We start from the raw sequence: 14200 nt of genomic DNA, 5'->3' as shown, positions 1-14200 counted from the left end.
CTAACATCGTCGTCTTCCAAGATTTCCGAGTCTTTCAGTAGCTCCCGACGTCGGTCGGATTCCAGGTCGCAGTCGTTACTAAACACTCCCGGCAATTGCCCACCATCTGCGCATCGTGTGTTTGTACAGCCCGCTGCACCCCGCCGGGTCCATTGCGGTGCCTGCCGTATCGAGAAGTGGATTCCTTCTCCCTGAACGCGGGACAATCGCTTCACGTGGCTAGATCTTTCGTTGGAAAACGGACATCGCAACCGCCAAGGCCATGACTAGCGTTCGACGTGTCGGCTTCGAGTCTAGTTTTTACCCTTTCTCGCTTTACAAAACGGACGAACCTGTGTCCGCGTACTCTTGTGGTTCCCTTTGTGGATCGCGCAAGAGTTTCAGTGTTATCGTTCCTGCCGCGGCTTCTTGTCGTGCCTTACGATCATCACGTTAGTGAAGCGGGTGGATACGGGCTAAGGATCAACGACGCCTGTATGTCTCGCGGTGAGACGATAAGAGCTCGGAATAGTGAACAGGGCGAATAGAATGTTGTGGAAAGGGTTTGAAAGCCAAGCTGATGTTGAAGGTTTGTAGTCGCGGTGCGATGTTCATGTGTCACCGCACCCGCCACATCATGCACATGCTGTGGAGAAGCTTACTGGTCACGGCGTACTGCGTGGATACCAACATGCAAGAGCCACAAGCTATGCAAAAAACTTATAAGATGCACAAGCACAGTCGACAGAGTGATGAGCGTTCGCAATTAGGAGAAAGAAAATTTTGATATCTCTACGTGGCACCAAGCGTGATCTACAACTACAATTTCCACCAGGCCCCCCTTTACACATACTCCGAGTATTTCCCACTAGCACTTTCTCCACTGGACGTACAAATTTGATGTAAAGCGACCAGCCTCCTTTGTTGCAGCAAGCACACCGCTGGCCGGTGTAGCAAATGGTGTCAAGGCGACCTCGCTGTTGATGTTGAAAGCGGCATCGCTACCACATGGTGACCAGACTGCAGCTGGCACGTTGTCCTGCTTGAAGTATTTGCCATTGAAAGGGCCTTGAATGCTCAGTGCTGATGTCGACTGGCTTTGCTGACCGGAGAAGTAGTATGTCGACTTTACTACACCAGTAACACCGCCGTCCAGCTCGCCCCAGCCAGTGTAGTCTGCGCTGAAGATGGCGAAGGAGAAGCCGGGGGAGAATTCAAGCCCGAGGTTGATCTGGCAGTTCTTTCGTGAGTCTTCTGCGGCGTTTCCGTTACCGACTCGGGCTGTGAATTGCTTATTGAAGTCTGAGTGTGTGATTAGTACAGAGATCAAAAGGGAGTATGACGCGGTAGCGGCTTACAAATTGGCATGATGCCGTTCTCGGTCCAGTTGATGTCGATACTACCCTGAGGGCATCCTGAGCCACCGGACACAACGCTCTTGATTTTGAATGAATCTGGTGCTTGGTATGTTGGAGCAGCGATGGTGGCGGCCGCAAGGGCGAGGGTGGTAAGTATGTACTTCATCGTGTTGGTGTTTACTGATGTAAATCGAGAAGATAGGGCAGACTGATCAGGAGGTGTAGACTGCGGAATAATGGTCGTAATGTAGTGTTGCTAGTCAGACTGGAGCAACTGTGGGACATGATCGTCTTATATGTCAACGTATTATCCGAGTACGAGACCTAGAACGTGAGTAGTACATCTTGACTACACCTACTCCAGAAAGCTCTCTGTGCAGACCAAGCAGTCTCGTGGTCCGCAGACGTAGACATGTGATTGGCTACCTTTTCTTGTAGGACGGCGAAAGATAGCCACTCGCTACCAACAGGCGACCTTGCATTCGCCTCTTGCACCTCGAGCTCGGAGATGCAAACAAAGATGGTAAGGTTGCCATGCTTTAGATATGAGATCTGCCCGTCGATATTGCTCGTAGACTTCCGTACGAGACAGCCGGCAAGCAAGCGAGACGATGCCACGAAACGCAGGGCAATCTTGCTCTAGAACGTTCAGATTCTGGGGTAAAAAGCACACGCTTGGGGAAGAGCCAATCCAAAAATAGTTGTTGTGGAAATTACCGTAGCGTGACAAGTACAAGACGGGTATGCAGGAGGCGAATGTTGTATATATTAGATTGATGGACCCGGTCGAGGTCACGAACCAGACGTGCGACGGCTGATTATGGGCTGGACTTCCTGGGAGAGTTTGAGAGCTTTAGCGAGCTAGTGGAATCAAAAGACTTTCTGCAGCCAGCAAAACGGTAGTGCGGAAATCGGAGAGAGCTTTTCTTCTAGCGTTCGTGTCGTTCATCAATGGCAATATCAGCGGTGCTCGTTGTTCGTCCCAGTGTGATTTGCACGACTGTCCCCGAGCTGAAAGATGCACAATGTTTGTGCTAGCGCACTGTGGCCGAGTATAGGATTCCGACAGGGAGGCGTTGAGATAAGGTGTCGGGTAGCTGCTGTTGTTGGATGTGTGATCTGGATAAATAGGTTGGGAAGCCACGACATGGCAAAAGCAGCTAAGCCCGCACAGCCGGGATCCGACAGGCTCAAAGCATGAGATAGCAGATTCAAAGATAATACAATTCAACATTTGTACGCGATGGCCATATCCTATGTAGCCCTGGTATCTCCCTTTCCCAATCCAAACGCGCTCCCGTGATACTGAACGCCATTGTAATACATTACTTTAATGAGAGTGTTGCGCCGAAACTATGCTGAGGTATCGTGATGAAGGAAATCGCTTATTAACTTGGAAAGACTTTGCGGAACACCCGCCGCCACCTCGGAATGCTCTCTTCTTCTTCCACATCACTAGCCGGTGCATGACGCGGACCAAGCATAGCCAACGCTCGTTGCCGTGCCCATTCTCGTCTGTTTTGTGTGGGACTGCAGTCTTGCGTGGTTTGTGAAGGTGGCGCGTTGGTCGATTGGTGATGCGTCGGGGCATCTGGTGGCGGTGTGGTTGCCATTTCGATATCGTGTGGTCGTGATTGCGTGCGCACAGGCGCACTGAAGATGCGCCGTCCAGATATGGCCCCGCCTATCCTGCTACCAAGCGACCCAAAAGCCACCGGTGGTCGAGTTGGCAGTGCTGGTACTGTGGATGCAGAGCTTGGTTGGGCGCTCGCTGTATGTGCACTGCGCGCGCGCATGCGATTGATATGGCGCTCTCGCCGTACCATGACATTGGTGATCTTGACCGGACAAGCGCCGGCAGGCAATACGGTCTGCTTGCACATAGGACACAGCGAGGAGTGACTGAGGAGAAAGGTATCGATACATTCGGGGTGGAAAATGTGGTGGCATGGAAGCTCGCGCACTTGAGTCTCGTTAGCCTCGAAATCGTCCATGCAAATTGGACATGTAGGCTGAGACCATGCAGCCGACACGCCAGATGTAGGCACTGTGGGTGCAGATGAGCGACGGGATAACGGAGCCCCCTTGTGTCCAGTTTCCGCGTCTACAGCGGCATGCAGCATTCCCAGTGTTTGATTCGGCGGCTGGAGTGTGGTCGCTTTCTCGGGCTCACTCGCAATGGCAGGAGCAGTGTAGGTGTGTATGGGAAGTTTGTCAAGGACTTGTTGCGAGACTGTCAGGCGCTTGACGCCCAACGCTTCGAGGTCAACCTGGCCGTTGAGAACGCGCTCGCGGAGATCGTTGCGCCGTCTCCGTTGGATAATGTGCATGATGAGGGAGGTGATGCTGACAGCGACGAGGAGGATTGCGAGTACGATGACGAGGAAAACCCATAGACTTGGGAGCTGGCCACCGGAGTCTAAGCAGTGAGGTCAGTGGCATTCATGGATGTGAGCAGGCTGTACTCACCAGTACTGACGGTTGCCCATAGCCGCACATAGTCGGACGAGTTGTAGATCTGTGATAGTTCATCGGCATGGGGCACTGAGCTGAGATTTCCAGAGTACTCGTTCAGCTGATCCATGATATTGTTGCCCGTTATTGACGACAGGGCGTAGGTGGGAAAGTCGTTAGCCGTCTGCCAACTACCGCCATCCTGAAGGTTCCACGACGCATCGTTCAGCACTGGGGGCTTGGCGTTGGTGTCGCCTGGCTGATATGTGAGGAAGGCCTTGGTGGGATGGTTGCGCGCGGCGGCGAAGTACTCCGTCGTACATTGCGCCGAGAACCAGGGCGCAACGGCGATGAGGGCGTAGTCCTTGTCGGTGGGCAGATTCACTATCCGCGTCGCATTCTCGGGCACGTGGAGTCGTTCTTGTTCCCTACAGCCGTCTGTACTGACATCGGGGACGTAGAGAATGCCGTAGGGGTCCTGGTTGCTGTCGACGCCCTTGGTGGACAGGGTCTGGATGTTGTTGAGGATGCGATACTGGAACGAGACGGAGTCGTTGAGGGTGATGAACTGGTTGTTATCGTAGTCGATCACGAGCGGATCCGGGAAGTCGATGGTAAAAATGCCAATCCGCTGGGCAGCTGTTGGAGGGTCAGCGTGATTGCCAGAGGCGAACGGGCGGCAAGCCTGTGTGACGTACACATGTTGGAGCGACTGCGAGTGGCTATATATGACAGCGCGCACTGGACGAGGGTTACACAGAGGCCGCTAGTACAGGCCGACTACAATGCATTGCTGGTAGAGCGGGTGTCGAGCGTGCGCAGGGAGGCAGTCTACTAAGAGGCGGCGATGATGGTGGTGGAGCTGGCAGCGGGTGGCTAGCATTGAGGCTGGTCGGAAGCAACACGCAGCCGCCCCCTCCCGGATGGGATTCGACAGCCCCGGGCAGCACGTTAGCCAAAGCTTGATTCACTGGCGCGAACAGGAGATTGCGTCAAGAGACACCGCACAGCATGCACACAGGCCCCTCGGGCAATTACAGACGATGCCGTTGTGCATGAATAGTGCTGAGGCGTCGCTAATGACGTTGGGCCGCCGACACGATCCATCTTATCGCACCGCCCATGGCCTTTCGCGACTTGGCGTGTCCTGAGGCTAGCACGCCCCGGATGTCCAGACCTGCCAACACCATGCATGCCCGCGACGGCCATGCCACCACCGCCGACGCCTGCTGCGAACCCCATTGATGCACGCCCGTCGCCCGTAGAGCGCCCATGATAGCACGCCGGTAGCCTCCAGACTTCCGCCACCGCCTCGCGTCTGCCGTACGTCGACGCGACTGCCTTCCCCGCATACCCCGACAACCCACTGCGACACGTCCAGTATGGCGCCCCCAGGCCTGGGTAGCAAGGGAAAGGCGACCAAGCCGGGCTCCAAGCCCTCGCAGCCACCGCGCAGCCGGAACACAACGCCGCTCCCCAATGTGCGCGCCTCGGTCGAGCCTGCCGCGTCGTCATCGTACTTCGGAAACCGCCTGAGCTCATATCTCAAGAAGTGCCCTACTACCGTCGAGGACATCCTGGACGGCGGCACCAGCGGCTCGTCGATTCCATCCGGCAAGCAGCTCTTTCTTATGCGCGACAACATCGAGAAGAATGTCCTGAAGAACGTCGAATCACGCTGCGTGCAGTCGGAAGGTGCGCTGAGGGAACTCATGAACAACAAGAAGAACCGCGCGCCGCGCGAAAGAGACAGGGAAAAGGACGGCGAGGAGCGCAAACACAAGCTCAAGAAGGTGAGCAAGAAGCACGACGAGGACGGAAAGCACCCACCTGCGACCGGTGCCCATGGCCTGGCCAGGCAGGACGGTGGTGACGCCAAAGGTAAGTCAACAAACACTGGGCAATCACTCTTCCCTGCGACTCTACTTGTACCCATGCAATCACTCTCCACATGCACTACACTTTACATTCTTCAACATGGCTCCTAGACGCCGACAGTTGATCGTCAAGCTCAAGATCAGAGGACTCGACAGACATCTGACTTCACGCACAGAAAACTCCTCCGCCATCTCATCGCCGATATCCCAAGCCCCGCCCTCTGCTGCCGGCGGCGGACTAGCCGACGCTCCCTCACCCAGCGGCTCCGATGTCTCCCACCAACCCGCGCCCGCCCCCGCCGTACCGCAGTTCCAAACCTTTGGCCCAGACCCCGCCAAATTCGATGACCCCACCATATACCATATACGCGAAGTTACCCCGGGCATGTCGATCGAGGAAAGGAAGGAGATTTACTGCGTCGCCGACTTTCCCAAGTCCAATCTCCGGGACAGGATAGCCGGGTCACCACCAGCAAAGGACTTCTCCAACGCCAAGCCCCCATCGCAGGTTAATGCCACTGTCTTCGCCAACTACGTTGAACCCTACATAAGACCACTTACCGAGGAAGATGTCGCTTTCCTGAAAGAGCGCGGCGACCGAGTAGCGCCCTTTGTGCTTCCTAGGCGGGGCCCGCGGCATTACAAGGAGATCTGGGCTGAAGAGGATGGCTCTATGCACATAGACTCCAACGACCAGCGACCGCCGCCCAACGTCCCGCGCGGGGCAGCCGAAGACATAACAGACGACGTGCTTGAGACCGACCAGGTGTCTACCGGTCCTCTCCTGTCGCGCCTGCTAGCCACATTACGTCCCGAGGGCCGCGGCAATCAGAACTCCCAACACGAGACGAATGGAATCAATGGAGACGCCATGGACATTGACGAAGGTGCAGGTGCACCAGCAGATGTCACCAACAACAACTCGATACCCGCCGCCGCCCAACTTCCCGAACTTGTCCAGCCCAGTTGGAAACCTCCGCAACAAACCAATCGCACCGACTATGTTGGCATAGAAGATCGCGTGCTGATGGAACTCAAGCACTTTGGCCTAATCTCGGAAGCAGACGCCGAAGCACAGTCGTACGATTCCCACTTTGACGACGAAGTAGCTCAACGGCTACGCTTTCTGCAAGAAGAACTCCGCAAACAGTCCATCATCAACGGCGCGCGGAAACAGCGCCTCCTCGAACTCACCGAGGAGCGCATAGCCCAGCAAGAGTACAACACTATAGCTGACGATCTTGACAACCAACTCAACGCCGCATACCTCAAGCGTAACCGCAATATAGGCAAGGGCAAGAAACAAAACAAGCGGCCTGGTGGTGCGGGAGGCGGAAGCCATCCTGTGGCCAACGCTGGCATTTCGAGACCGGGCGTCGGCGAGCCAATACGGACTCTGATGGAGAGGAGACAGCAATGGATCAATACTATTGGTCCTGTTGTGAACTATGGCAAGACAGGGTTGCCGACCGAGACCATATTCGGGGAAGAGAAGATGAAGGAGTTGGAAAACAGGGAGGTGGAGATCTGGAACACAGAGGCTGAAGAGTAGATTTCTCGGCTAGAATCGACCGCGGCTCAACAGACGTCCACTGATGAAGCGAGGAAAGAGGCGGTCTCTTGGTTGAAGGCGCAGTCCACTGTTGGAAACGATCATGATGTTTGATGGCGCAGAACTGGCATATTCGGGCGGCAATTGCTTGTAGCCTGTCTTTCGGCATTGTTTGTCCATGGATAACTGAGCATGTTATGGCGTAAGGGTGTTTTTCGGGACCACACTGGCGGTCTGGTGTTATTGATCAAGCTTGCATATGGCTGCGCTGGAGCGTCAGGCGTTGAGATCGGCCGATCTCTGGAAACCAAAGAGCCGCAATACTACATTTTTCCCATGTGTCTACCCCTCACACCTCTTCTTGTCAAACAAACACACCTGCAGCGCTTTCATGCTCCATTCCTCTTCGCTACAGCATGTGCGTCTTCCCTGCTTCACCGGTTCCCGACCGCGTGGAACCGCGCACATGGCCATGAGATTAGCGAATATCGAATTGGGCCGTCAGCCGTGAAGATAGTAACCTGGCTGACCACGTTTCCAACCCGCATGAGTTTGGCGGTTGCGGCGTGCATATGGAGGCTGTGTCGCGTGCTTTTACCTGGTGGGCAGGGGGTTGGGTAGGTCGTCTCGAATGAGAATTGTCGACAACACCAGAGCTTACGGGTGGGTGGGTTTTGAGCGAGCGAATAGCGGGAGGGGTTTCGCTTACATGTTCGGTAGCTGCATGCCGCGTGGACGAAATGGGCTTTGGGCAGCCTGGGAGGGTGCGGCTGGAGATGGATTCGGTTTAGTTGTGGATGTGGTGGGCTCAATGTGGTAGTTTGCAGAACATGGTGATCGATCAGATCGCGAGGTTATCGCAGATGAGGGTATGTCGCTGTTACGGCTAGTCAATACCGCCATAATGAGTGCTCATTGCTGTGGATGTTAGAAAGGGTTTAATACTATGAACATACTCTCATTTCTACTGTAAGCTTTCGACTCCCCTCCAGCTAGTGTACGCGTATTAAACACTTGTTCGTGCCATGCTCACTGTATTCTACCTCTAGGTTCAGGTACCACAAGCACCAAGGATGGTCCTTGATTCTTCGAGCTTATTTCGCAGAGCCGCACCTAACAGCCTCTATCGTTCCTGGCTAGAGTATTAATGCCATCCTATTCAGGTTATCTGATCCACGGAACAGTATCGCGACCTGCATATAGCAACGGAGGTGCTCCACCCGGTGCACAGCCGACAAAAGGATAATTATGAGTGGATAACAGGCACACGTGGGCTCACCGTCATAGAGAAAACATGCAGAAGCTATCAAGGATACGTAGAAAGACGTTTATAGGAGCAGGATCGAAAGGTGCTGTGAGGGGAGGGTGAGCTGGCCATTGACGTGGAGAGTTATTTTGAGCTGCAGGCAGCGCTTACCCATTTCGGCCAGCAGTACGTTAGCCTGATGTACGTCGTCATTGGAAGGCACGATGGATCTCTGTATCGTCTTCGATCCAGATGAATGGATGTTCTCAACTCCCTCTCATGTGTTAGAATATGTTACTGTGATACTATACATGTGCGATGTCTGTCAAACGACTGCGCTCCCCACATCGAGACCAGGGCCGGTCCTGCGACATTGATTACACGCAGAGCTCTTAGGAAAATGCATGCAGCGAAATCACCTGCCGTTCGTCCGGTAGCCAGCATCAGCCGTTCATCTTGGTACTCGTTTCTTCAAGAAAGCGCTGCAATGTTGTTCAGTATCAGAGTCTTCTGTCAGCACAATGCGGCTGACACATCATTTGTTCATTGGATGCTGCATCTGCACCACTACCAAGACGTATTTTCTCTCGCACAGCCGTCCACCACCTGCATTAGCTTCCCTGCTGGCCACTCACACCACACCTTCACACCTGAAAAACGTGGTGTCAGGGATCAAGATAGCTGCAGCCGTTGACATGGCCGCAGACAGTATGCAGCATGCAGCGAACAGACCTCATAGAGACGTGTGTAGCTCGCTTGCCGGGTAGCAAGGTATGATGTGGGCGCGAGGGCTGAGACATGCGGGTGCGCTAATCATGGCAATGGTAATCCTGCGATGCAGCTCTATGCGAGAGCGCTAAATCTCACCTACACCACAATGATGCATTTGGGAAAGGTAAGAATGTTCAGACAACAGTTCATATATAAAGGCGGTGGAGCCTCATGGAGCTGGAACTGGCCTGAAGGAATTGGTAGTACAACGCTCAGCTTACCTTTTACCCGACACCGATTCTTTGACAGAGGATGCCCGTTATATCATAATGTCTACACCATCTCGACCTATTCTCTGGAGATCACCGGTCATACTTGAGAGCAATAAGACACCACTCAAGATGTCTACACCTACTTCAGCACCCAAACCATTTACACCTCGACGGGATGGGAATCTGAAGCTCCGGGCTTCATGCGACGCCTGTGCCGCGTCGAAAGTCAAGTGCAGCAAAGAGCATCCGAACTGTGCGCGCTGTCTCCAAACCCACACGAAATGCATATACGGCGTCTCGAGAAAACACGGAAAGCCAGGCCGGGTGAGGAAGAGGAACCCAGATGGGTCTCCGTTTGTCAAAGTCACAAAGCAACGCCCATCACCAAGTGGCAATGAGTTTGGCGCATTCATGCTACAAACTCCTCCTGTTCGACGGACCAATTCGAAAGTCACGTCGAACTGGCCTTCAGACTGGTCACCTACTCCTAGCTTATCCACTCCTTCAGGTTTCGACTCCGAGACTGCACCTGAACCACCATACCCGAGTGAAATCCTTCAAGACACCACCTATATGGACACTGACGTCCTGTCGAGACAACATGTTCAGCCGGAACCTATGTCAGCCACTGGGACAGACCAGTTCTTCCAAGATCCTTTCACTCAGGAACAGACAGTACAGTCTCAGTATCCCACCTGGGAGACTCTCAACGACTACATGGGTAGCGATGACACAAACCCCATGGACTATCATCCTGGCGGTGCAAAGACCGTGGAGCATCTACGTTCGGCCTCCTCTATATCTTTTCCGTATAGTCCAATGAGCCAAACCGTAGGAGGACACGACAATATGGCATCCTACACCGAAGTCACGACAGACGACTGCCATAGTTGCTATCCGTTGGCCTGTTCGACGCTCGAGAGTCTGCCAAACGTCAGATACCCGGGTCACTCGAGGGATTCATTCGATGCCGTTCTTCGCACTGTTCGGTCAGCACGAGAGAACATCTCGCAGCTTCTCAGGTGTTCATGCTCGTCAGACCCACACCTCGCTATGCTGTACTCTAGCATAACATCCAAGATTCTGGCCTGGTATCAAACCGCTGCTAGCGTTAGTCGCGGACCCCGTACGAGCTATCCAGTCTCGGCATCGCTTCCTTGGAACTACTGCCAGCCTCTGCCTTTCCCGCAGACCGTTTTCTCCCCTTCGTCTGTGACGAGCATTGGGGACGCGGAAAATTACAACCTGTACATGCAGTCATCTCCCTTCACCCAGTACAAATTTGACGACGGTGAGCAAGAGAGACATAGAAGACAGACAATCCTCAATGAGTTGCGAGGATGTGCGCAACTCGTTGAGGCACTGGCTAATTGGGGGGGTAATGGCGATACTTGCGAGCAGGCGGGGCACCTGTATGAATTTCTAGGAGGCTGGCTGAAGAGCCAACTGTGTATGATAATGAAGCAGATCGAACACAAAGAGTCTTCGAAGGCTTGAGCTAATGAGGAGGATCGATAATCAGGAAAGGAATGGGGGGTGCATTGGAGGCATTTTGCTGCTGTTTAATAACCACGGTTTCTCGTGACTGGTGGTAGTCGAGCTTATCACCTAGTAATGTTAATCAAAAGTCCTTCGTTCTTATACTCTTAGTGGCAGTAGGAAACATATCTCGTAGATGCGCGGATATTCAGACAATAGTAGCCTGCTCTGCGGCTGTGTTTGTCGAGCTGTTGTGGAGCCACCCCGGATTTCCCCAGTGCACGTGCACCTTCACATGCCTCGGCTCAAACCGCAGCAAGCATCATAGCACTGGCTCACATGCAATGTACACCATCTCCAACCTCCAGCACCGCCGTTGCGAGAAATGACAGTCTCCCCAGAGAGGATGTACACGGTCAACAATGGCCGCTCAGTCTACCTTGCGACAGCCTCATGACCCGCTCCTAGCACTCTACGACCGCTATGCGACGCTCCTCAAGTCCCGCGTCCGCGGCGCATCCAAGCTCACGAAGCTGCTATCGACCATCACCCTCCTCTTCACCATCATAGGCACCGGATATGGAGGTACGAGATGGTACAAGAGCCGGCGCGCAGAGAAGGAGACCGGCCGACGGTTGCTGAGGAGGAACTCCGGACTCAGGAACAAAGATGGCTCCAGGACCATTTACGTGCCCTATCGCGACTCGACGTCCAAGGTGGTCATACATCCCACCAAGCAAACCACATTCGATGCGCATCGCAGACTCTTCCTCCAGCCGCCCCGCGCAGCCCGCATGGCTGACACGACCTCGAGCGACCCGCAAGCGCCGCCGCCACAGACGAAGCCGGGTCTCAACTTGGCCTTCCTACACCAGTTCCTGAGCCTCCTGAACATCATGATACCGCGTTGGAATAGCAAGGAGACGGGTCTGCTGGTCAGCCATAGCGTCTTCCTCATGCTGCGTACGTATCTGTCACTGGTTGTAGCGCGTCTCGACGGAGAGATCGTGCGCGACCTTGTAGCAGGCAACGGCAAGGCATTCCTGTGGGGCATAGTCAAATGGCTTGGTGTCGGCACCTTCTCTTCGTACACAAACGCTATGATCAAGTTCCTGCAGAGTAAAGTCTCGATCGCGTTCCGAACGCGCCTCACGCGGTACATTCACGACTTGTACCTGAACGACCATCTGAACTACTACAAGTTACAGAATTTGGACGGAGGTGTAGGCGTTGGGGCCGACCAATACATCACACAAGATCTGACGCTATTCTGTGCGAGTGCAGCATCCTTGTACTCGAGCTTAGGAAAGCCGTTTGTGGATCTTTGTGTGTTCAACTACCAGCTCTACCGCTCTCTAGGACCGTTAGCGCTTACCGGGCTGCTGAGCAACTACTTCCTTACCGCGACTGTACTGCGAAAACTGTCTCCGCCCTTTGGCAAACTCAAAGCTGTCGAAGGACGAAGAGAAGGCGAGTTCCGCGCTCTGCACTCTCGACTCATTGCAAATGCCGAGGAAGTGGCTTTCTACGGCGGCGACGAGATGGAAAAGCACTTCCTCGAGCGAGGATTCAAGGACCTCAAGCACTGGATGGAGGGCATATACAGCCTCAAGATCCGGTACAACATGCTTGAAGACTTCGTGCTGAAGTACTCATGGTCGGCCTTCGGTTACCTGGTTACTTCGCTCCCAGTTTTCTTACCCGAATGGGGTGGCGTGGGAGGCACACCTGAGCTACCTGGAGGAGAGAAATCACACCGCGAGAGAAGCCGTATGAAGGACTTTATCACGAATAAGCGACTGATGTTGTCGCTTGCCGATGCCGGCGGTCGCATGATGTACAGTATCAAAGATCTTTCTGAGCTGGCTGGCTACACATCACGCGTCTACACCCTGATCAGCACTCTCCATCGTGTCCACGCAGAAGCATACTACCCTCCACCCGGCACGCGACCCGAACTCTATTCCGTCTCCGATATCCAAGGCACAGTCCACAAGGGCTTCGATGGAATCCGCCTCGAACATGTTCCAGTCGTCGCCCCAGCCCTGCACCCCATGGGCGGCGAAGAACTCCTAGAATCCCTATCCTTCATCGTTCACTCCGGCGAGCATCTCCTCATCACCGGCCCCAATGGCTGCGGCAAGAGCGCCGTCTCGCGCATTGTAGCTGGTCTCTGGCCCGCATACCGCGGTCTTGTCAGCCGTCCCCGCAGTATCGGCGTGGACGGCATCATGTTCCTTCCTCAACGACCCTACCTCTCCACCGGTACCCTCCGCGACCAAGTCATCTACCCTCACACCGATGCCGATATGAAGGATGCAGGCCGCCGCGACTTTGAACTGTCGCAAGTTCTCGAAGAAGCCAAATTAGGTTACTTGCCTGATAGAGAAGGTGGCTGGGACACGAAGAAGGTCTGGAAAGACGTCTTCAGCGGTGGAGAAAAGCAGAGAATGGGCATTGCGAGACTGCTATATCATGAACCCCGGTACGCATTCGTGGATGAGGGCACCAGTGCAGTCAGTAGCGATGTCGAAGGCCTACTCTACGAACGCGCAAAGGCCAAGGGCATTAGTAAGTATCCCACTTCCCTTGTCATGATGACTTCAACTGACTCACACACTCCAGCATTGATCACGATATCCACGCGCGCATCCCTCAAGCGCTACCACGATTACACACTAACCCTAGGCATGGGCGACCACGGCGACGAATGGGACTTTCAACGCATAGGCACTCAGTCTGAGAAGTCAAGCGTCGAGAAAGAGTTATCAGAGCTGAGAGAAAGGCTTGCCAAAGTCGATGAGTGGAAGAAGAGACGAGTGGAAATCGAGGCAGAGTTGAACAGGGTGTGGGTAGAAGGCAAGGATGAAGAAGGTGAGACCGAAGAACTGGCACCGCCGCCATACTTGGAACGAGAAGAAAAGGCCGACACGGCGAGTACAAAAGAGGATGATGCTGGCGATAGAGATAGGGAAGAGGCGGTCGAAAGTGGAAGTGAAGGAATTTCGCCGTCCAGCTAGTGTAGGTATTGAAACACATCATTCTTCCCGACCAAGTCAGCTGTGCGACCCCCAAAAAACGGTGCATACCTTATGTTGACCTTTTTCCAGGGCACATGATGATGGCAAAAAAGAAGAAGAGAAAATTGGCAAAAACATACAACAGCGGGGATTCGCTAGTGGTCACCCACCTAACTACTAATCCGCCGGTATCATGCTTGTATATGGCTGAGCGGACGGGAAGCCTAATTTTCATGATCCTATGGTCGTATG

General features: G+C 54.0%; 5 protein-coding genes across 5 annotated transcripts; 3 read left to right on the top strand and 2 right to left on the bottom strand.

The window, feature by feature from the left end:
* Positions 1-847: 847 nt before the first annotated feature.
* On the bottom strand, positions 848-1503 carry J4E90_003914 (uncharacterized protein; the record flags this gene model as incomplete). The annotated part of the gene is made up of 2 exons (XM_051433480.1): positions 848-1281; positions 1338-1503. The coding sequence occupies 2 exons, from the start codon at positions 1501-1503 to the stop codon at positions 848-850; spliced, it is 600 nt and encodes a 199-aa protein (XP_051291998.1).
* A 1639-nt stretch (positions 1504-3142) lies between these two features.
* Positions 3143-3733, top strand: J4E90_003913 (uncharacterized protein; the record flags this gene model as incomplete). The annotated part of the gene is made up of 2 exons (XM_051433479.1): positions 3143-3251; positions 3534-3733. The coding sequence occupies 2 exons, from the start codon at positions 3143-3145 to the stop codon at positions 3731-3733; spliced, it is 309 nt and encodes a 102-aa protein (XP_051291997.1).
* A 23-nt stretch (positions 3734-3756) lies between these two features.
* Positions 3757-4493, bottom strand: J4E90_003912 (uncharacterized protein; the record flags this gene model as incomplete). Its single annotated transcript, XM_051433478.1, has 2 exons — positions 3757-4430; positions 4490-4493. 2 exons carry the CDS (start codon positions 4491-4493, stop codon positions 3757-3759), a joined length of 678 nt encoding a protein of 225 aa, XP_051291996.1.
* Positions 4494-5173: 680 nt separating this feature from the next.
* Positions 5174-7220, top strand: J4E90_003911 (uncharacterized protein; the record flags this gene model as incomplete). Its single annotated transcript, XM_051433477.1, has 2 exons — positions 5174-5672; positions 5845-7220. 2 exons carry the CDS (start codon positions 5174-5176, stop codon positions 7218-7220), a joined length of 1875 nt encoding a protein of 624 aa, XP_051291995.1.
* Positions 7221-11350: 4130 nt separating this feature from the next.
* On the top strand, positions 11351-13948 carry J4E90_003910 (uncharacterized protein; the record flags this gene model as incomplete). Its single annotated transcript, XM_051433476.1, has 2 exons — positions 11351-13499; positions 13554-13948. The coding sequence occupies 2 exons, from the start codon at positions 11351-11353 to the stop codon at positions 13946-13948; spliced, it is 2544 nt and encodes an 847-aa protein (XP_051291994.1).
* Positions 13949-14200: the final 252 nt, after the last annotated feature.

This window comes from Alternaria incomplexa (genome assembly GCF_024043165.1).
Source record: "Alternaria incomplexa strain BMP 0042 chromosome Unknown scaffold_5, whole genome shotgun sequence".
Lineage (NCBI taxonomy): Eukaryota > Fungi > Ascomycota > Dothideomycetes > Pleosporales > Pleosporaceae > Alternaria > Alternaria incomplexa.
This window is presented reverse-complemented; position numbering and strand designations above follow the sequence as displayed.